This window comes from Falco naumanni, chromosome 1 (assembly GCF_017639655.2).
Source record: "Falco naumanni isolate bFalNau1 chromosome 1, bFalNau1.pat, whole genome shotgun sequence".
NCBI classification, from domain to species: domain Eukaryota; kingdom Metazoa; phylum Chordata; class Aves; order Falconiformes; family Falconidae; genus Falco; species Falco naumanni.
Window position 1 is genome coordinate 26,265,638 of NC_054054.1, and position 23,924 is coordinate 26,289,561.

Consider the following 23,924-nt stretch of genomic DNA (forward strand, 5'->3'; position numbering starts at 1 on the left):
AACTTCTGCATGCCTGCACAGTGAAGTCTCCTCGAAGTTCATAAGACATGGATTGGTTGGTTAAATCCAGCACAGCCTTTAAAACATAATGATGTCTGACTTCAGTCTTTAAATTTCTATCCAGAACCTAAGCTAATCTTCCATGAACCCAAATCCTAACGTTTAAGCCAAAAATTAGTCACAAGGACCCTGATCCAAAACCTAATCCAGGCAAAAGCAGTCTTCCAACAATCTGTGGGTCAAGCCAAGTGCATGTTATTCCAAGTGCTGGCATCCTGCCCTCCGTAAAGCAGAGCGAGAACGCATGGTGTTCTTGACTACACTGCCTTCTGTTGGACGGGGTTTCCTCGCTGCTGTACCGGTTGGCCTGCTTCAATTCTCCAACCAGTCAGGGAATATTCCTCCAGAAGGCTCGGACAAAACAATACTCCCTACAGATGACTTAGAAATACAAGGGATAGAATGTAAGAAAAAGGAGGAACTAGACACCTTTGATGGATTTGTACTTATAAATGTTCTAGAAGCTACCCTTAGCTTCAGCCAAGTCACATTTTACCATTTGCAAATACATCAAGTGATCAAGTTACCCACGGTCACTTGAGCAGAGGCATGAATAGCACCCAGGTGTTGATTACTGCAGACCACTTTATTTTCCATTTGAAAATGGTGCATCTCAGAGGAATGCATCAGGCTTGTTGGACTACAGCTGTTGCTAGAATCAAACCATGAGACCACACTCTCCTCCCACTGCCACTATCTCAGTCCCACAGCAGGGCCCCATCTCTTAATCCCCACCTCTAAGCAGGTAACAGAATGTCTGTTAACCCTGGGAGAATAAATCTCTTGAAGCTTCAGGGTTAAGCACACACAAGCAATCCATAATTTAATAATAAAACCACATGGTAAATATGTGGCGGTTTTCTTCCAAAAGGTTTTTATTTTTTCTCTCAGGAAACTTTCATGACGTTTTTATATAGCTTTCCCTGTAATAAGTGGCATATTTTTAGCTGGCATTCATATATAATACTACATGGAATCAATTCAGGTCCCTGTAATCACATGCATAGTTTAAAGTCCTGTTACTGTCCCCTCTCCACCTCCATTTGCCAAAACTGTGCATGCTCCTGAGCTGGCCTAACTGTCAGTAAATGTAACTCCTAAGTAGTCTTTTTTTTTACTCTGCCTACTCTTATTTGCTAGTGGGTTTTGTTGCCACATATCCAGGCCCCCTAGAAACAATAACATGTTTGTCATTGTTATGACGAAAAGCATGCCAAGCTCTTTGAAAAAGAATAGCCTGCCTCATTTAACACTTTCCATATCACCTGTCTCCCCACAAAATGTTGTGGGCAAATTATCTTTTTAGTGCTTCAAACCTCATTTATAAACATTAAGTAGTATTTTAAAAAATAAGAGACCTTGCATGCACATACATTTGGATAATACACAGCAACAGAGATCTTTGGAAAGAATGTAGCTTGACATTCAGTGCCAAGTCGACCAGTTTACATTATCTGTGGACCTCATCTCGCTTCCAAAAAAGGACTTAACTTTTTGATTTCTATTTCGGTGTAGAGAGAGTGTCATGTAGTTCATTGAGGGGGGGGGATATTTTGCACAGAATAAAACACAGGAAGAATAAAACATTTTATTTCTTTACTGTAAAAACACTTTCTGGGTTTTTTCCTCTGAAGAGACTGAGCCATATCAATAGTACAATTTAAGCTAATGAGCTTCCTTTCATATTACGTACAGATCTAGCAGTTGGCACTATCAAACCCCACTGAATTCCTTCTTTTTCTTTTTGTAGAGCAGCACTATACAGACAGAAATTTTCCAACTCCTATCCGGTCCTCATGTGCCTGCTGTCCGATGAAGTAGGGTGCCATTATGAATTGGGGGGTTGGAGAGGGGAAGACAATGATGGACATAATCTGCCTTTTCTTGGCAAGTAGTATTTCTGTTAATTGCACTGAATCTGGTAGTGATTTTTCTAACACTGTATTTCCAAATATAATGTAAAACAGGAAAAGAAACTATTTGGACATGCTTAATTCCCTTTGGATTTAAGAATAAACTGGCAAGGGCGGGGGGGGGAACCCCAACTATGATAAAAAACAGCCTAAATTAATTGAACCCAATTCATGAACAAAAGCAAATTTCAATATAAGGTTCAGGATACACTGATTTCCCACATGTCAGCATCGAATTCATATTTATACACGTAGATGTGCTGCTCTTGACATAAAGCAGGAAAATAAAAATATTGCAGTTTAATACTGTTCCTAGAAATGAACAATTGCTTTGACACTAATTTTTCATCATTTTAATTACTACCATTCTCCACTTGGCTTGAAAAAGCTGTACTGTTCAGAGATCCTCGGTCTCTTTGCAAGGGTGGTGAACTAAGACTGTCATTTTCACCCAAACAAAGCTTACACTAGAGGAAAAACTCCCACTGTGTGCAAATACTAAAATTTGTTTATTTAAGTTTAACTAGTTCCTTTTCTGCCATTCAGAAAGTTTCTTGATAGTCCATGCTTTAAAAAATTAATAATGGTATAGAAATCAGCCTTGTCCCTGAAAATCCTTCCCTTCAACAATAACCATCAAGTAACCTTAAGAAGCAGAAGTAAAAGAAACCTTCCAAAGAATTGAGCTGTATCAGGTGGAACCAACCTAACACCATACAGAGAGCTCTTCTCTCAACCTGTTACGTTCTGGTTTCTTCTCAACACACCCTCTAAGCAACACTGAAACACTATACTGAACTGAATTTTCCATCAATGAAGTGAAAATCAGAGCATCCTTGCAAAGGGTCAAATCCCATTGACTGTACCAAGCACAATCATTTTGAATGGTTTGGCTCACAAGGATACAGTAACCAGCATTTAGCTGTCACAATGGAAAACCTGAAAATATTTTCCAAGATGGCAACTGCCACTTGTTCTTTCACATGTGGGAGAGGAGAACATATTTTCGCATCTTAAAAGGATTTATAGAAACTTGTGGCCTTCATTTACTCTTTTCTTGCTCTGGCTCACACTCTTCTATCTGTTTTAATCTTTTTTTTTTTTTCTCACTCTTTCCATGCAAGCTGTTCCTTCCAAGCTAGCACAGCGCACTCCAATAAAAAGCTCATCTCTTTTCTTTAGGAGGAATGATGTGAAGGCATCTTACCCAAGTTGCCTTATGATCCATGTTCATTATTTAATATGTCTTCATATCTCTAGATCAGTTCTGTTTCACCCCTACCAGTACCCTTGGAGCGTGCTCTTTCGGCAACAGCTGATGAGGGATTTTCCAAAGTGCATATTAATTGCCAAAGTTCCCCTTTTCAAGATGTTGCTGCTTCACATGCAGCTGAAAGGGGTAAACACTGGGCTTGTGCAGAGTGTGGGAGCTCTTGCGCACAAATGAAATCTAGCATCCTTACCACTTCTGCAGCCTGAGAGGAGGGATCTGACCACCCTCAACAGTAACAGCTTTTAATGGAGCTATCTCAGCTGCGTGTTAAGGAAGCACATTTAACAATGGCACCATGCAAACCAAAGTATGCATATGTCACCTCACCTCCCCTTTTGAAAATGTAAAACTAACTTTAAACTATCTTGCTGTGGAAACCTGGGGTGCAAATTCAGCAAGGCTGAAATTAACTCCCCAAAAATCTGTACTACACTCCCTCTTCCCCAGTTCAGGATAATCAAAGAGAGTGACCTGGCATTGCAAATTTATTATTTAGAAACTTACTGCCCACAAGAAAAGTTGAAATAATCACTATATAAGGCCATCCTTGGATAGGACAGTTAAACACTCTGCTGACATAAAATGAATTCAAATAAGACTATAAATTGCCTTGGTTTAACAACATGCAGGGAAAGATTCAAAGAGCTTATGTCATCCATTTCATTGCCAAAACTCTGCACCAAATATAGGGCTCTCTTCTCCCAGGCTTGCAAAGGCTTTCCTTCTAGTCACCTCCCTAAATGCTAGCTGTCCCAGAAAGAAACATTTCCCCACAAACCTAAGTGCAAAACAGAGTTGAAACCTGTCAGCCTGTTTCCCATCATCTTACAGCTTCAGAAACAGAGAACTGTGGAAGAACTACACTGGTTACAGCTGGAAAAACACAGAGGCTAATCAAAATGGGAGGATCACATCAAAATCACAGCTGTGAGCTTGTGATTTAAACACTTGTTAGGAAGCACATGTGGCTGCTGGAAAAAGAGAAGGCAGTAGAGTTCTGCTCTTCAAGGTAGTCAGTTTCTTGTACTTGAAGAAACTGTCACATGAAATTCAGACCCTGAACATCCTCCTATTGAACAACAAAACAACAGACTGCTACGGAAACCCTATTCTGTAGCTCCCCCATACACAGAATTTGTTACATTGCTGCCATATTGCAACAGCAGCAGCGGAGCATCGAAGATTAAAAAAAATGTTGTTATCCCATTTTCTAAGAACAGTTATTACAACAGCTACCTCAGTAACAAGCAGCATGAATGTATGTAGCTTATGCTCAGCACTGAAAGACCACCTGGCATAGCTTCTGAGGGTTGGCTGAAGGCAGAGGAGCTTCTAAAGCTCTTAGTGAAATCTTATCTTATGGCTATTAAGTGAAAGGATACTGTATGCTTTCCATAGCATTTCTCAGTAATGCAGGTTAGTAACTTCAGAATACTTCGGAGAGCAGAAGTTATCAGAATAAAGGCATCTGAGATAGCCCATGGGCACTCAAAAGCAAATTCACCCTCAGTGTAAACCCACTGACATACACTGGGATTCTATTTGGCCAAACAGGCTTTTCTTTTCTGAAAGGGTCACTTGTAAATCAACTGCTGGACTACCCAGTTCTGTCTGCGAGCCACCCATCATGTTCCTTATCTGCATGTGTAACTTTAGGCATACGAGTACTCTGTTCAATATGGTGGGATGAGATCCTGACTTACAGTTAAAGATGGTCCTTGCCAGACTGAGGCTTTGAGGTCCCATACTGAAAATCAGATACAGCTTCCCTGCACAACAGTCCTGTAGAATCTGGCATGCACACAGCTCTCAGAGACCCTGTCCTTTACAAGCATCTCTATGCACTCTTACTGTCAAACGCCTTCTATCAGCTCACTAACAGTGAAGCATGTAGCAATCAGAAACAGAACTGTTTAGCTCCTGAACCACCTAACTAGTGTTCAGATTTTCTCCTTCAGTTCTACATAGTCCGATTGTCACCTATCTCCATCTCTCAAGCTATTTCAGAGGCTTACAAGCCACAGCTTTGTGTTCAATGTAAGTTTAATCTTGCTCAGGCACAAATACATACACATGTAATTTAAAACAGTTGTAGAAAATCTACTCCATCCACTTCATCAGCTTTCCCATTTGGGACCACTTCTCACCTAGCAGATTTTTTTCTGAACAACCTGATTGTTAATCTGTACTTAAAACCAATATCAATCCTTATCAGTGGCATGGATTTCTATGCACTTCCCACTCAAAAGGTTCCCAAAGGTTCACATAAACTTCACAGCCCATTCCTAAATCAGTGGTTTAGCATTATTGTCATTAAAAAACCATATAATTCAATTCAAGATGTATTACAGAAACATTGTCAGTTTTTAACCTGTAGGTGTCTGAATTGAAAAACAGAATCATGTTTTGTTAGATTTAAGCTTCAGAAACAATAGACCTATGCAAATAATTACATTAGCATAGAAAAGGCAGATGTTCCTGCAATAAATTGCAAAAAGGCAACCAAATAACAAGATGACATCAGGCCCACTAGTGCTTTCAGTCTTTGTGAACTCCACCTCTGTTTATAAATTTTGGCTTTATCATAGTTCTTGTCTCTACTTTATGCAAACATTTCTTTCCACAGAAAACGTGACTACTGCATCTTCCAGTACCTCTTTAACTCGTCACGGACTGGGCCTGGCTCTGCTTTGATTCACTTTTTCACCCTTGCTACTTCCTCTTAAAAGTTTTCAGAATTTAAAGAGTAAAGCAGTACAGCTCCTGTAGCTTTTTAAGTATTTTGACTACCATACACTCGGAACATACTGTGGAACAGAGCTGTACCATGCGGTACAGTGTTACATGCAGGCTAAAACAACAACTTTCCCTTCCAGCACTTTAATGAATTTCATGTTCCAAGAAATTGTGAGAACAATGCAGTAGTAACGAGCCATGAGCAACCCAACTGTACATCCACAATTAACAAAATACGCTAAGTGTCAATTTATTTCACAGCACCGTTCGATTACGCTTAGCCCCAGTATGCAGTTCAAAAGTTTTTGGCAGCAGTCAGCACCATAAATCAAAAATCGCATGGCATCTGTTCCTCCCCGGAACTGTACACCGAGTTCAGGATTTGGGGCAGGTCGTCAGCACAGCTGGATTCTTTATTGAACAACCATTCACAATTTTTAAGTCTACTGTTCTGAAACTAGAAAAGGATGTATGGATGTGTAAGGTGTTTGCTTCCCAGTAAAAAGATAACCGTGAACTGCCAGAGGAAGAGAGCTCTTTGACCCATTTTGGTCAGACTTGGCACACTAATGATTTTGAACAACTCAGGATTTCTAGAGTCATCCACGGGCTTTGCTCCCTACGTTTCAATTTCAAACATGCACCTCTTTGTTTACATCATTGCCCATTGGAAGCCAATCCCAAATCAGGTTGGCTTGACTCTCTACAGGGGCGGGCAATATGGTTCCCTGAACAAAAGCTAGGTACTGTAGTAAAACAAATGCATCTAACTTGCTATTTCCAGAACCAATTTTTAAAGAGCAAATAAATGTTCACCTTTAAAAAATAATCTTATTTGCTGTACTAATGTATGGCAAGACATGTGCAAAGCATGCTGACAGTGCAATATAACCACTTCCACAGTCTGTGTGCAAAAATGTATTTACAGCAGTATTAGCTCCTGCTCACTGCACTCTGAGCTTGCGCCTGGAGCACTGCCCATTGATACGCCGCTAGCCAGCCATGTGTATACTCACTGCAAAATGTGTGCTGCACAATTCAGAAAGATGGCAAAACAGCACTAAAAAAACCCTTAAATGCTAGTCTGACAGCAAACTGAAGACAGTGGCTTTTCTGTGGAGATTTCCTTCCCCTTTTCTTTCCTCTCTCCCTTCCAATGTGGGGCTCATCATTTTCTCTAGGGATACTGTAAGCATAACGCCTAGTAAGCAAAATATAACAAAACAGAAGGAAAGCAGATGAAGGCACTACAGTAAACTGCAAACATAATTAAAACTGGAGAAGCTATGTTCATAGCATGACACACAAAAAGGATGCACTTTTCCTCACATACTGTGCCAAGTGCCCTGTGAAACCTCCATCACAAAGAGGTGCATCTCCTTCAGTTCCACCCTCAATCAAGCTGTACTGGTAAACATGCTCAAGTTAGCCACTACAACCTTGTAACTGTTACTGCAAAACAGATACTTAATTCGATAAAATGTACTGAAAGAAAGGAAGTAGGAAGGGAAGATAGCACACACTACAGCTAATGCACAAACCAGTATCTGAGCGAGCCCTGATGACATAAGAGCATTTAAAACCATGTTTAGCATTACTAGTCTCAGTTGGATCTGTGTACCTACACGAAGTGTCTTCGATTGTCAGCTGTAACACTCAATTTCTTGGGCTGTTTCCTGATTAGGGATTCCCCACACCTTTTGGCTCCCACTGAATGCTGATCAAGGAATGTCACACACCTGGATAACTGGGACTCAGGGAGCTGATACTTAAGCAGTAGGCAGGAACAGAACTGTAGGGGTGCACAGGAGTAGTAGTGCCTGTAAGTAGGGTCTAGGAACCCTAGGCTGGAGCTGTACGAAGCTGAACCTGTGGAACACTGCTGTGGAGTTACTCCCTTCTCTGAGTTAATACCTTCTTGAGCTTTGCCCCAGCTTGGGGCTGTAGAACTCCTCTGAAGAATGTGTAATGAAAACAGCACTGTACTCCTGTTTGATTTAGTTGTTTTGAATTAGGTTGGGCTAGCAGCCTGTCTGGCTGGAGTGAGTCAGGCAGAACCTATCAAAACTGAGTTCATGCAGCACTTTGTTTAGCTCTTAAAATATTTTGTGCTGATTGGCTGAATTAGGACTGGGCTCAACCCACGTTCCCACATATTTTTATTTTTCTATGAGTCATCTGGAAGTACTACTGGCAGCTTTATTCCTTCTTTTTTTTTTTCCTGTAACTTAGAACTTTTTTTTTTTTCCACTATTGCTGTGGCAGTAAAAAGGAAATGAAAGTAAAGCAAGAGGTGTTTAATTGGTGTAATGGACTCACTGGCTGGTGGGGTTTTTTTAGACAATGAAATGCTGACTGTCTACACATCATTATTTTTCACACTGAATTCATTGAATCTTACAGCATGTAAAAGCGAACATGTGTGAAATCGGGGTGGTGAAAATCTCAGGCTGTAAGTATGCTGGTATCATTACAGGTTTCTCTCATTCATGAGTTAATGCTTTTTTTTGCCTGCATAGGAGTTGTGTCCCTTATACTGTGGTGGACTTAGGCTTTAAAGATAAAGACCTGGAATAGGTTACAAGTGAAAATTAAGTGCAGCCCTTGATTTCAGTGATGACACCTGAGTAACCTTAATCATACCTGGGATCTTTACACCAGAAGGACATTCACAGCACACCTTAGGCTCTGGAAAGGCCAGCTTCTCCATATGCCAACTAATATTTAAACTCCCTAAAGTTAATTGCTTGTTTCCAAAGTGAAATCTTCTATTCTTTCAGATAGTGTCACAAGGTCTGTGACATTATAATCTGAACTTAATGGAAAAAGAAGAGTATTAAAAAGAAAAAAACAACCCATGGCAACCCATAGGCAAAATGAAATGCCATACTATATGGGCCAGTCCCACATCATGTGTCTCTACTGTGTCAAAGCAAGCCCTACCCTTTCCCATTTTTCTTCCCAGGACTAATCTGGGTGGAAACCAATGAGGCAACAGGGCTGCCTCACACCAGACAGAAGACAATCAATTCAAGGTAACTTGGAATTAAATGCATGCTTTCACAGGGAACACCATTTTGATGCTCCTCCCCAACAAAGTCACAGCAAAGGAACTATAGCAGTTAATATCTAATGAGATCTACCTCTATCTGCTGCCAAACATCTGTGTTCTTAACTACAACTCTCTGCTAATGTCAGCATACTTCCTGACACTGCACAGCAATGCTTTAGACAAAGAGCAAGGGTAAAGGGGGTAAGGTTGCTATCCTGTCCCCTATCTAAATGGGGGAAAAAAAAAATCCCTGAGACATATGGTCTTGCATAAAATAACCATCAGAGAGAAGCCTGGTGCAGTGTCAGGTTAGTGAGAATATTCTAATTACACAATGTCTAAGCAGTACCTCATTTGCAGTCACTGAGTAAACCAAATGTAGAATGCAAAACACTAGGTCATGAGAGATGCGTATTTTAGCAGTATCAGAACCCTTTACCCCCAAAATGACAAAAACAACGCTAAACCCATTACTTATCAAGTAATGTAAGGAAGAATCAAGACAAACTGTTACTTTCTATAACAGGAAAAAAGTTGTTTGGGCTATTAATTTTTTTTTTTAATTAGTAAGGAAAATCTGGCTCAAAACAACTTACCACTAAGGAAACACTACATTTCACTTGGACTTGCAAGTGCTTCACTCCAAGTGAGTTTTACAGCCTCCCTTATGTAACAGAACTGATAGCCATGCCAGGATAGCTGACAAGTCAAATTCAAATCACAAGGCACACACATGCTCATGCAAACTGGAACCATGTCAGTTATGTTGCTGGCTTATCAAGCTCTCTGTTCTCTAGGAGAACATTATATGGTTTGTAATATGTCAGAGAATGTCAAATTAAAGGCTGCACAGCAGTGAAGGGTAGAGCAGAAAGCATTCTATTCCAGGCCATTGATTCCTTTTAACAACTACATGCAGTAATTCCCAAAACTATCTACTCTGTCTCAATCACATGGAAAACATAGCACAACGTTAGTTCTAAACCTTGCACCCGGTGCAGCTTGCATATCAGACCATCCAAAGGGACTGATGAAGATGAATGATTTAATCAGAATAATTCTTTTAATGATAACTTGTTGCATTTCTCCTCCCCCCACCTCCTTGAATGTTTAATAGTTTGCTTCCTGGATTCACAGTGCATAAACTGAGCATATTTTCTTCCTACAGGAAATGATCCAATTAAGTTGATGTATAATTGATAATGAACCATTTAAGCTGATTTTGCTCTTGAAAAATCTTAACAGCATGTGGTCAGTTGGTTGACCCTCCTTCCTTCATCCACACCCATTTAAGGAATAAGGGGGAGGTCAGACTCTGCATACTCTAAGCAAGGTGGACTATGGAGGAATTTCAGCTCTAGTGAGATAAGCTAGTTCATGACAGAAATATCAGCTACTTCAGAATAATGTAGTCCCTGATTGCTACTCAATGGCCAAGATGCAAGCCACCAAGACACAAGCAGTTTAGACAGAAGAGGCTCAGTGAACATTCACATTAGAGGTACTGTGCATTTACCAGAACATCTAACCTTGGAGCACTAACTGTTGTGGTTGTTAAATTTCCCACTACACCTGAAACGTGAACTCTGCTGACCTGTCCTATTGCCTTACAGCAGGTAACAATGCCAGATGTTGATTGACTCATATGAGTTTAGTAATTCACTATCACCTCAGTGCAAAAGTCAGGTCAGAACAAGGAAGTGCTGCTGATAGCTTATCTAGTGCAGAAGGTGTCAGATTCACAGAGACCAGAGGACATTTTTGTAAAGTCCTTGCAGTAAGTTTTACAAACCTAAAGGCTAAAATTGTTCTTCGCTCTGACCTACCTCAGCATAACTGGCTATCACTTGCTAGACTTTGTTCCTTCCCCCATCTGGCATCAACTCACTGTTCAACGTGAGTCGCTTACCTCTCTCCCTGCTGACTTTTTTTGTTAAGACTCTAAGGCACACAGGTCTGCTTTCCACCAAATCTTGCCAACAGCCTGTGTGGCCCCTCTCTCTACTGAGGCACTGGGGTACAAGTGTAGCGATGACAACTGGTGCCACATTCAGGGTGAGAAGTGACTTGTCATGTACTGAGAACTGTTGAGCACAGCACTGTGATGTATGTTTTCTGCAGTGGTTCCCCCTAGGCCCTGCTGATCTGGCTGTCACCAGTTCATGTAACTTAAAGGTAGGAATGCACTGTCGTGCACAGTGATTGATACAGTGACCATCTAACTGAGTGGAAACCCACCCACCCACCCCCAGATATTCAATACGTATCCTTCACTGTTGCTCAAATGAATGTGAATGCTAAAAAGATTTTGCTGACTGTTCTTTATAACCAGAGCAGAGTTCCCTCTATCATCAACAAGAGTTTTGCTGGAAAGAATTCTGCAATTAGGCAGCAGGATTTTATTATAGCACTACCTGCTTATACCACTCTAGCAAGAGTCTGCCCCTACGTTCGTGGTGCATATTTTTTTAAAGGAATCTGGATGCATTTAATCCTTTGTTCAATTTTACTGTTCCTAGGTACACTCATGTGATGGGTTCTAAGTAACTCTACTTTAGCCTCAGAGTTTATATGCTACAAACACCAAGGTCTCCTCTCCTGCAAGTTACCCTTTCACTGAGAGGTCGATACTTGAGTAGATACTGAGAAATGTCACCACAAGGGGTAAGGTACCACATAGCAAGTGGTACTACTCATTTCAGCGCAGGCATTTTCACAAGAAAAAGCTACGCCTCAGCAAAGAACTACTGATGTATATATTATGCTATTCTTCCACGAATCATTCCTTCCTGTGGTACTGTCCCTTCCCCCTCATGGTTACACTGCTAGCTAACCTTCTTCCCGTTTTTGTTAGTATCATTCCTGCAGCAACATTAGTACTGGCAAACACAGTAGTCAAGGCACAGCTGCAGCAGGGCCATCCACAGGCGGTGGTGCAGTGTCTTGTCTCTCCATACCTACGCTAATGTTCAAGACTTAACATTCTGTGGCAATATTATCTATGAATTTGTAACTTTTCTTGGACAAACTTAAAACTTTATGCATAAAGGTTAGAGGTTTTTCCTGAGAGGCTTAGCCACCCTGGAGACAAATTAGCTTCAATTTACAATGTTTTAGATAGCCTAACTGCTCAGCTTACATGTTTTGGTCAATTTCTTTTTGTCCACTATGTTTAAGGGTGGTTTTCCCACATAAAATGAACAATTTGAAACTGACCACCTGCAAAATGAACAAGCAAAGGACAGCTTACCAATTTTATTCCTAATCCTTCTCAGGCAGAATTCTTAAGAAATCTTATAACAAAGATAAAACAATTTTAGATTGAACTTTTCTTCAGCTGACTACTTCCTCTTACGTTCTGCACATATCAGTTCCTGTAGTCTTATCTGATTACACTTTAACGGGGTTTCTTAAGTACAAAATATATTTTACCTTCCTGCATGAAGTGCTGCCACCTCACTTTAGTATAAAAATGTGTTTAAGTTGACTTAGAACTGTCACCCACCCTAATAACGTTACTGAAGTGAGTTCCACTAATGTAACTTTGAGAGGCAGTAGCCTTGTCCAATTCTGCCTGCAGAGACAACCAACTTCCACTCACAAATCAGCAGGACTTGTGTTTAACAGAAAGGGGAAGCAAGGTTCTTTTACTGTTTGTCTGGGGTTTTTTTCAGAATGTGGCACATAAAAGTGATTCAGTTTTGTTGAGCTGTGCAAACCACATGCACAGAAACGTGCCACACAAGCAGGCAAAACTTGGAAAAATTGCAGGAGAAAATTGGAAAACAAAACATACTGATTTACAGCAGAGCATTACAGGAACATTACAGAAACTTCAGCCTCATGAAAGATACTGTCTTGTTGAAAGACTCCATGTGTTTAATTCAAGCGGTATGGCACCTTGGCTCCCAGCTCCCTAATTTAATTGCTTATCACTATTCGTCCATTTATCATTTTGTTAGTGAGCAGTTAAAATGAACAGTGTTCAGAACAGCAAAATTTCCTGCTCCTGTGAATACAAACATCTTCTGCTCCTCTCTGTGACCAGGAGTCCAATACTGTTTTTTACACTACAGAGAAGAGTTTAGCCAATGCCTGAGAGATCATCCAGTGCTCTCAAGGCTGTCAGCCCCACAGCCTTTAGTCACCTTGCAGAAACTCATCTCTCACGGAACTTTCAAGTCTGACTGAGCTATCTCATAGGCACAAAGTCTCCACAGTTTCACCTGATGCAAGTGCTGGTTCGTAACCATATCTGGTAAGTGCAAGTGAGGCACTCTTGAGCTTCCTTCCTTACAGACTGCTTGCTTACAGCTCAGCACCCTTGGATCAAGAAATGTGCAGCCTCACTAACACACCCCCAAAAGCCAGGTAGGAAAGTGCTATTTTAGTTATGACAGATGGACTCAGACCTAACAATATAAATGATAAATTGTCAAGTGGTTCTTTATCAAATCAGTAAAAAAAAATAATAACATATATAAGAAAGGAAGAGAAAGAAGAATGGATTTCATTTTCTTATATAGTACTGAACGGTGATATAAATTGTGCTCTCCCAAACCCTTACAGTTCACGCTGCTATGGCTTGCTCATGAGGCCATACTCCATGTAATTACCAGCCAAACTACATCAGTAAACTGCTCCTGATAGCATAATAACTTGCCTTCAGCATTTTTCTTTTAAGCTCTAGACTTTTCCTTAGATTTATTTACCCTGACAATGCTGTTTAGTTACTACTTTGTAAAGTTAAGAGGTTAGCAGCATCAGAAGAGCTGGAAAATTCATAAAATGGTTGGCTCTTCACAGAAGCCTGCACAGGGTTTTGAATCGCTAGTTGGTATTATTCATCAGAAACCAAACACAGCATGGTGGTGCTTAAATCCTTACTCACTTCACTGGGATTTTATCTTAACTAATAAGAAGGTCAAAACACAATGCAAAGCTACTCAACATCTGAGTTAGGTTTTCTCTAAATGTTCATCCCTACTGTCTTGAATGTTAATCCCTTGCCAAAATTAAACATATTTTGTGTATCTGTCCAAAGAAAATAAATTGGAATTACTTAGGTTTCAAACAACTGCAGAAGCAGGTACTAACAGATACTCTATGATCGAACTCATCACTTTTTTTTTTCATCAACAAATGAAGATTAACTGCTCAGCTCTCCTGGAATTTGCTATAACAATGTAGCAGCCAAAAAATTTCACAGCCAAGTCTGGTAGACAAATGTAGTAGAGGCTTTGAGCAGCTCCTCCAATCATTCCTACTGAACAGTTCTGTGCTGCAGTTTTGCTTGAGGGTTTTAATTCCTGGGTTGCTGCCATTTCTGTAAACAGTATATTTTCGCTAAACGAGAAGTGTTCAACAATGTTCATGGAGGGTTTCACAACTGCACCTTTGACACCACACTTTGAGCAATACTTCTGCGTGTTTGTGATGTGGGTATTTCACTTTCATCTGTTTTGAAATTAGCTTTCCCTTTTATGAGAGTGTCTCTTTGAGCCCGTATTCTCTAGCTAACTTGCAAACTGAAATAGATTTATAATTGTGAATAAAAAGGAAAACTGACTATTTCATGTTCAATTAGATCTGCATATCAGCTTTATAATGCAATGAGAATGAATTGGCAGAATCGGTCTGTCAAAATCCCTTCAAAGAAAACAGAGTTATAACTATAGTGTACCAAAAAGTCATATTAATACAGCCACCACACATGCACTAAAAAAAAAAAAAAAAAAAAGAAAAAAAATGCATTAAAAAAAAAAACCTAAACCAACAAACAAAAATCACTATCTACGAATACTTCCATCCATGTTCTGTGATGAAATTGGGACGCTGGCAAAGTATCATTCTCCCACTGCTTCTAATAAACACATTTAACATCTTTACTAGATAAAAGGAAAGGGGAGTTTCAAATGCCTTGACTGCTCAATGAAATTCTGGTTAGATTCAGTGATTTTCAGAAATCTGTAAACAATATTTAAGCCTCTAAAAGCTCTCAGGAGCTATCAAATCACTAGCATTAACTGGTTTTGTTGGATCCTTTATCCCAACAAACAAGACTGATGCAGGTAAGACTGAAGTCAGTTGATTTGTTTTCTATCAGAAAGGCCTTATGCTCCTTTATTTATAAGCAAAAACATTTTCCACTGCCCTGACAACCACAACATAGGAGTCTTTTTATGGACAGAAATGTGCAGTAAGCTAAGTGTTGAGAAGTCTACTCCAGCTGCAGTCTGTTAAAACCCTAAACAATTCAGTTCAGTCACCGTTTAAAGGAGCAGACAACGCATTTAAGATGTAGAACAGCACAGCTGAAGTTTGCTTTTTCTGTACAGCCCCTGTCAATGTTAAGCTGTTACCTTAAAACAAGGTCATACTGTTATGTGCGTTTTCTCTTGCTCTACAGCCATGATATTGTACAAATGAAGGATTTTTATGCTTGGGTTTTTCACAAGTGCCAGAAGAACCTGGACTGAGGTTTGTTTAAGAACCATCTGCCCAATCTTATCAGAACAGCTTCCCTCCTCTGTCCACAAAAAAGTGAAGATGCTTGAAAGCTCCTGGGAGGTATAGAAGAGGCAATGGGCACTGCTATTAGCCAGAGACTGCCCAAAAATACCTTGGCCACAAATGGGGGATAATGGGACAACCTACGAGTTACACCAGTCTTCTGCATGTTTGAAGAGCTGAACTCTTCAAAAATCTCAAGTGATCCTACTCCTGCTGCTTCAAGCACAGGGAAACCTGACTCCTTTGAATGATCCAATATGCAGGTCAGCGACCCTTGCTGGAGGGGAAACTCCAGGTGTGAATGTCTTTAATCCCTTGTCTAGTTCTATCTTGACATCGAAATTTTGAAATGTAGTATCCTTGGAAACTTAATGTAATCAACTGGGGTTAAACATTCAGTTCATGAATAAGTCTATCACTAGTAGCTTCAATGTTGCATCACGTTGCACTAGCAGAGTAACAATTCTTCCAAGTCTTTAAAATGGCATAGAATGAGATTTTTAAAAAAAAAGCAGTACTGCATGGAGTGTACTGCCTTTTCAGGAATATAAACATCACTGCAAGAAAAGGTTGATTGTATCTCTTTAGAAGGTGCAATAAAGATTCTGAAGTTACACTTATTTAAAGCATCAAGAAGGAAAATAAGTTGTTTCATTATGACATCAACTCCCACAAAAAACACACTATTCAAGGGAAGTGATAAATTCATGACTGCATAGTATCCTGAATTTGAGCAGTATCCTTTGTTTATTAAAAAAGAAAAGCAGGAAAGGGAAATGAGTTATAGTGGGATCTCTCTCAGTAAAACGATTTCATTATTGGTTTTAACTTGACTTTTGACAGTAGGCTTTTTTCATTGTGCTTCCTACACACAGCAACACCATCATTAACCTTGCTTAAAATACACAGCTTTTTATTTTAAGATGAGGCAAATAAATTAGGTCCCCACAACTGAACATGTCTTCTTGACACACAGCTAAAATACTGTCAAGCCACTGATCACAAGAAAAATGTTCTTCTTGCTTTGATCCCTTCTTGCAAATCAAAGTAACCAGTTGAATGGCCTCATCTCATTGATGGGAGTTTCTCATGGAATGCTAAAAAAAAAACCTGAAAGTCTTATTGCTTACTGGGGAAAAATACGATTAAAGTCAAGGCTAAAATATGTATTTAGAATGCCTCTCTGTATACCAAGATTTAGACAATTCCTCATGATTTTAACCAATTGTCCTCAAGTCTTGCAGAGGAAATGTCCCATTTTTCATGCTAAACCTATAGCAGACATTCCTCAGTGCATGCCCCTCAAACTCACTACACTTGTATGGAGTCCTCCAACTCCCCATCAGGCCTGAGCATGAGCAATTCCAGGAGTGGCAGGCAATGTTAATTTACAGAACTGCATCTCTAAGACAAGGAGGAAAAAACTTAGTATTTTGCAATTACTGATTTAGGACCCAATTTTGCCTGGAAATGTAAGTGGGACCAGAGAGTAAGCTGTAATCTTGAGGAAATATTAAGCTTATTGCCTGATACTCACAGAATTTATTATCCCCTTAAGTGCTTGGAATCCTCCAGTGACAGGGAAGACTTGCTCTTTTGTGTCAGCAATTTTTTCAAGCTTTGGAGAGAAAATGGATAAAAATAGGTGAATCATTTGGCAAACTAAATCTGTCACACTGCTCTTTACCCTTAAAATGTACATGGATATCTAAAAACAACTCCCATCAACTCTGCAAAGAGAAGGAACATTCTGAAGTTCCCTCACAGCTAACTATGGCTTTCCTAAACAGGAAGACTTACTACAACCTACTACAGCTAACAAAATGGTATAGTGGCTAGCCATCATGTCAAACCACCACACCAAAGAAACCTTTCAGTGCCTGGATCTTGGCAGTGATTTCATAACTCTTTCCAAAATTATCTTCCCTGTTTTCTCTGCCTTTCTATGCACTTGCTATATAGTGAAGAGCCATTTGTCTACTTCTCCATTGTCACAGCACTCTCCAAACTAGCCAGCTGCAACAAGGCCTTTTACCACCATGCACCAACATACCGTCCATGCCAGTCCCTCTGCTGCCTTCTCCTAGTCTCTTCTCAGCCAGGGCACACACTCCCTTCTCTCTGCTTCTTCCTCCTCTCTCTCCCTCTTCACTGGCTACCCAACCGCTGCACAGAACCAGCCACAGCTGCACCTTGTCTACATCAGCCAACCCACGCCCTGAAGCCAGCCCACAGCTGTATGTTAGCAATGTTAATTAACCCGGCTTCATGCCTCTACACTTTGTTTAAGTCACTTCCACTGTACAAGAGTAGCTACAGCCTTCACTAGGACATGACAACCATGGAAGAGCTTTCAGTCAATGAAGGACATTTTCTATTTTCTTCTTTTTCTTATTCCAAGGCTGTTGTAAACGCTGCTTGAAGCTTGTCTGTACCTACTTTGTTGATGCGACCTGTAGCCTAATCTGGTTACCATCTTAATGACAGGGGTTCTACCTGTATCATTTCCTGCTGGCAACTACCAGCTAGCAAGGGTATTTCTGCCAGGTCTTCTCAGTAATGAAAGCAACATGCACACATTCTATGTCTATATACACATCTAATAAGTGTCTGCTTCCTGAGACAGAGAAGATGTTATAATACCTAACGTAAGTAAAATTAATTTCTGTATTACTTAACTGTATAAAACCCTGCAACAAGGTACTGCCTAGTAATCTAGAACAGTAACATTCTTACCTGTTCTTGTACAAAATCAAGGACACCAACACAGTAAACTCTAGCTCCCAGCTCTCTGGATTTCTTTGCCTGTCCCAAAAAAGAACAAAGGAATAAGCATTTTTTCATTCAACAGGCAACACCCAAACTTTTCAGAATATAATATGCATTTTGACCTAGTGCTCACCTCTTTCTCTGCATGCAAGGGAATCAGACCATCTAGCTTGCCATCTGTCAATGCAATGATGATACTAGAAAACCTTGAGGCTCCTTGCTTCGCAATTTGCATGTTGGCCTGAAAACAAAAAACATTTATCCAGCTGAAAAATACACCTGAACTTTTAACCAAGGTGCATCTTCTAAGTGACTATAGCATCTAACATAACATTCAGCCTCATCTTCAAACCCATCTCTCATGACAATCCTCTGCCTCCCTTTAACTCACTACAACAAGGATATCATTCATCAGTATTTTCCAGTCACTGGTGAGTCCATCTCCAAAGGGCTGGGGTCACTAACTGATCAACCCTTAGAAACAAACACTTGATTCTTTCAGGACAGATACTCTTCAAGTTGTGAAGCTCAATTCTCTTTAAATCCACTATAAGGTTTCCTTTGCTACACCCCAGATTTCAAATGCCAGTCCGTAGGTTCCAAGATACAAAAACAATGGCTTAAAACTGAGTATTTTTTTTTAAATGCTTCCGTTTCCCTAGCTTTTCAGCCTTGTAGACTGCAATTACAAACTTGGCTCCACTGGCATAAAGGAAGAAACTGAGTTTCTATCCATAACAGTGAAAGCATAGATCCTCACCTTATCCCTCACTTTCAGGGCCTAAGTCCTTCAGCAAAACTGCAAACAAAAATGTATGTCTCAAGAAAATATAGGGAGTTGGGAACTCCATAACTAAGACGTTCCAAAATTAAGACCATTTGTCTTGAAAATGCTGATCTGTGCAGTAAACTCTCATAAGCACGTGTTCTAGAAGGCACTGTTAAGACTCGCAGCCCTACAAAGCTGCACGTGACTGTTTACCATGTAGTTGGTATGCTGTGTTAGCTGTTAAATTCACAACAAAGAACCACTCTCCTGCGAAGGATCAAGTCAAAGAAATTCCATATGGCAATTTTCTGTGATGGCTAATCTTCTGCATGGGATTTGCATAGTATCTGAGCAATCTTGGAACTACTTACGAAACCAAAAAGATTTGAGTGTTAACAGTCTGAGGCACATGATCAACCCATTTATGTTACAGGTTGCTGGTTTTCTTATCCAAAGGGCTAGAACAGAGGATATTTTGATTGCAGGAAGATGATTAAAACCTACCTGTTTTAACCCTTCATGTATATATGTGTCACCTGCTGGTTTTACCTCCTCCAAATCCTTAAGACCTTTCTTGATTTTCTCTCTGAAAACAAAAGGGTAAAAGACTGTTGGCGTGATGTGAAGTGGGGAAAGGGGTTAGTTTATTGATGGAAAAAATTTTATTTGCCATAAAGAAGATCTGAAATTAAAATCTGTAAAATACAGCATTTAGCTGAGATACCACGTGGAGGCGGATTTTGTATTTGCAACGGAAACAGCACTGCGGTAACAGATCTCTTAGACCTAAATAACACAATATGCCTCAGTGAGTCAAAGACCTAGAATCTAGTAAAATGTTTCAGACAGAGTAGATATTACAAAGAAGTGGCAACGCCTCAGCATTAAACAGCCCCATGGAAATTCTGTTATATTAAGTCTACTTTGCTCATTTAAACCGACTTCACTTCCAATCATGCTGCAGTTAAAAAAGAAATCCCCTAAAACAGCAGTTCTATTTCTAGAGAAACCTTCCAGGTCAATATGCAGGTATTTAATGGGGTAGGACAGAATCACAATAATTAACATCATCTCCCTTAAAGAGTAAGTATCAGTAGGCAAATGCAGCATTTGCAAGACACCTCTCATATCAAAGAAAAGGGACTACAATTAAGGATAGTTTTTTTAATTTTTGGCTGCCTCTACCTCTCTATGTGACCTTTGACAAGACATCACACTGGCACACAGGTCACAGTTATTTAACAGAAGGATAAGGTTGTGCCATGATTTCTCATGGGCGAATAAATCCATCTTTGACTGGGAGATGCTAACTATGATGATAAGACTGGAGTAGCTGCTAGCTAGCACAAAAGGAACTTTCCCCAGTGAACTCAACATGAGGGGGAAAAACAGGCAGAGAGACTTTACCAAAATAATCACATCTGGGAGTTCTTCACTCTTATGCAAGTAAAATTCTAGTGAAGGCCATAGAAAGTTGTGGGAGGAAAGGACAAGGAAAAACTAAGTAGGGGCAAAATTTGGGCCAGAATATATAGAACACTGTAGCAAACATAGGTCACAAAGGGAAAACAAGCTGAGGTGAGGAGATGGAGGGAAAATACATCGCATAATGGATGAAAGCTTTCCTTAGGGCAAACAAAATGAGAAAGAATGCATATGCTGCTCTGCCTGAATGCCACCCACTAGTCATTTGTTCTACTGATGGGCTTCCTCTATGTTTAGAAGCTCTGTTCCAAAGTACAATCCATAGCTGTAATAAGCTCCCAACCACAGGATCAACCGATACAATCGGAAAGGGGGGTGGGGTGGGAAGAGAAATGTGGCATTGAATGTATGGAAGATAATAAGTTACGTAAGATAATACAGTCTGTTTGATCCAAATATTTTACATTCAGCATCTATAGAAACAACTTAAAACTGATTATGTATGAACGCAGATTATAAACCACATACTTAGTGCTTGCCAGAAATGAGTGGCAGCACATCACAGGCGTTAAGTGTTCTGCTGCCAAGAAACAAGCTGCAACTGAAGTCCCAGTTTTTCTGAAACAGATTTCATTTTGCAAAAATAGCTTTTGTACAATCAGTTCAGTTTTATTTATCTGAAATGTCTTGTGACCGGGTCACACAGAAATCTCTGGTGTTTCCAGGCCTCTGCCTACAAGGGGTTCCAGGAAAATCTTTGGCAGCATGAGCATTTTTAGCTGCACTTAATCAGTCACCATCTCTTTCCCTCAGGGCACATCTGTACTAGATAGGCCCTGCCAGATGTGAACAAACTCCACCTGTGCTCCAAGATGGTCAGGTACGACTGAGTCCTAGTCTGGGTATCACAAGGCCAATGTGGGTGCGGAACACAGGGCCGTAGCAAATGAGCCCCACCAGACAGTAGGAGAGGTTAGTTCAACCACACTAGAGCTCACAACCAGCTGGTTTGGAAGGTGGGCACAAGAGCTTGCATCTGCCTGAATCATTCTGATAATGCGACTCTCCTTAGTCAGTCAGCCATAGCACTCTGAAGCCCTCATTCCCATTCTTCAGTGTCTCAAAATTCTCCTTTCTCTAGTTTCTGTAACAATTTTTTATAGCCACAATAATCCACAGAAGTGGTCTGGTTTTAAAAGTCATCAGTACTGCAGTAACAGAGCCATGACCTCAGCCTGGGTGTCTGGACACTGCTGCAATACAGTTCAGTAACAGTGATAAAGGCTGAAGGGCCACTGGCTTCATGGTGTAAGTCAGACAAGGAACAGAGGCAAAAAAGCAAAACAAAATCAGCAACTTGCAGCCTGTCTGTGTTTGGGCTGAATGAGTACACATGTAAAATCTTTTCCCCGTTCAGCATATGCACTGCATCACATCTCTCTTTTTTTAGAAAATGCACATCTAATTTTTAATAGCTATCCTGTCTATTCTCTCTTTTAATCTTTGTAACAACTTCAGATAATTCTAGCAGCAGCCAGACAAACACAACCACAGCTACAAGCTCTCAATCATTTTGCTCCGCGGACCCTTTTTAGCTAGTCCATGAACAGGGGCTGCAGCTGTAATCCCAGGCTGGCTGAGGTCAAGAGAGGTTCTGGCAGCAGATTCAGCAGCGTCCACTGCTCTTACTTCTCTGGGGAGCTCTGCTGTGCTCTGCCTCAGGGAGTGGGACCTTGCATCAGCACTAGACACCATGGCTGCAGAGGGCTTGTGTGCTGTGGCACATGGGCCTATCTACGAACACTGCTCCCTGCACAGGCCAAAGTCCATGCTGAGCTTGTCTTGTACTCTCAGTGCCTCCCCAAGGCAGGGAACTGCGTAAGTGAATTTAGAATTGAAAACAGACAGTTAGCGAAGAGAGATTACAGAGCAGCCTAGCTTTGCAAACATCTGAAGAAATTAATTCAACATAAATTGAAATGTAGCAACTTCTCCTGAGCACACTCCACAATTCAGATTTACTTTCAAGTCTAAGATGTAACTGTTTGCCTTTCCAAGTTCAAATTATGCCAAGGTAACCATCACCAGTTTACAGAAGAGGTTTCTCTGCATTAGCTCCGTTGCGCCAAGCTGCAAGCTTTTATTTAAGCAACCCGATTGGTTTTGTCTTCATTGCTGTTCAGTATTATGTCTTGCTTTAAGTAAGTTTAATTGACACAATGCTAAAAACAGTGCTGTCAGCAGCCAAGTGGTCAGGCTACTGATGTTGTTAAGGCACTGCCTTCTTTCCTTGCATAGACAGGGCCACAGTCAGCACTTGCTGGCAGTGGAAGACAGGTAATACTTCCTTCTACTGCAGCAGGATGGAGATCACACCCCTGTTTGAGAGGACCAACGATAAAGCTACAGACCAGTTACGAAACACAAGCCACTTTAGTTTCTCAGAGACGCGATTAGAACACTTAACAGAAAGGGACAATAATTTGCCTTAAAGGAAATAGATGCATCTTCAACACATACAAAGGCAGGCTTATTACTTGAAAGCAAAGTATGCTTGAGGACTGAATCTTAAAAACCATTCCAATCCCTGATTTTTTTTAGGGAGAAAATTTTGTGCTTGTACATCAGTGCTGCAGAGGTTAGAACCAGCTAAAATTGCCACACAAGCTTCAGATCGTCCCGATTCAGCTGGGCAAGGGGCTGCCTTGTACAAAATGCAGTTTTAAGTGGCAGTATTCTTAGCTCTTCTGGGTGGGGAACGGTATCTCATATTTCTTTTCCATGTTGCATTCTACCTATTGAAGTGCTGGAATCCTGAATCATTTTTCAGTGTGTTGAGAGTATGAGCACTGGCAGGGAAATTGTGATTCCAAATAAGCGTATATTCATCGTCAGGAAAAAGGCTATGTGCCTGTAAGGCTACTTTATCTCTAACAAATAAAGGCAAACAAAACAGGTACTTCGGTTTTGCTGCTAAGAAGGAAGTATAGTAACAGGAACACACAATTTGTCAGTGAAACAAGGGCAGGGGGGAGGGGGGAGGAAGTGTTCTTTAAAAAAAAAAGAGTTACAGTTACATCCCCGACAAACAGAGCTATCATGCTGGTGAAAGTAAGCCCCATGCATCAGCCTCCCCAGATGCATGATTTGGGGGACGTTCCTACTTTCTGCACCTCTCAAACACTACAGAGAGCTCAATACAATGATAATAATTGTTCTGCTTCAAATTTCAGGGCTCCTGCACGGGCTCCAGATGAAAAACACGTCAGTGGCCATCCTGATTTCAGCTGGGATAGACTTAATTTTCTTCTTAGTAGCTGGTGCAGTGCTGTGTTTTGGATTTGGTGTGAGAACAATGCCAATAGCACACTGATGTTTTAGCATTGCTAGGTAATACTTATACCAAGTCAAGGA

At 40.5% G+C, this 23,924-nt stretch overlaps 1 protein-coding gene across 1 annotated transcript in view; it reads right to left on the bottom strand.

The window, feature by feature from the left end:
- Positions 1-23,924, bottom strand: part of ANTXR2 (ANTXR cell adhesion molecule 2) — a 120,232-nt gene that overhangs the window by 88,871 nt on the left and 7,437 nt on the right. The window contains exons 4-7 of the mRNA XM_040586928.1: positions 19,590-19,671; positions 18,450-18,557; positions 18,284-18,352; positions 17,085-17,165 (exon numbers count right to left, since the gene is read on the bottom strand). Of these exons, the coding sequence (XP_040442862.1) occupies positions 17,085-17,165; positions 18,284-18,352; positions 18,450-18,557; positions 19,590-19,671 (340 nt within the window). The remainder of the gene's footprint in view (positions 1-17,084; positions 17,166-18,283; positions 18,353-18,449; positions 18,558-19,589; positions 19,672-23,924) is intronic.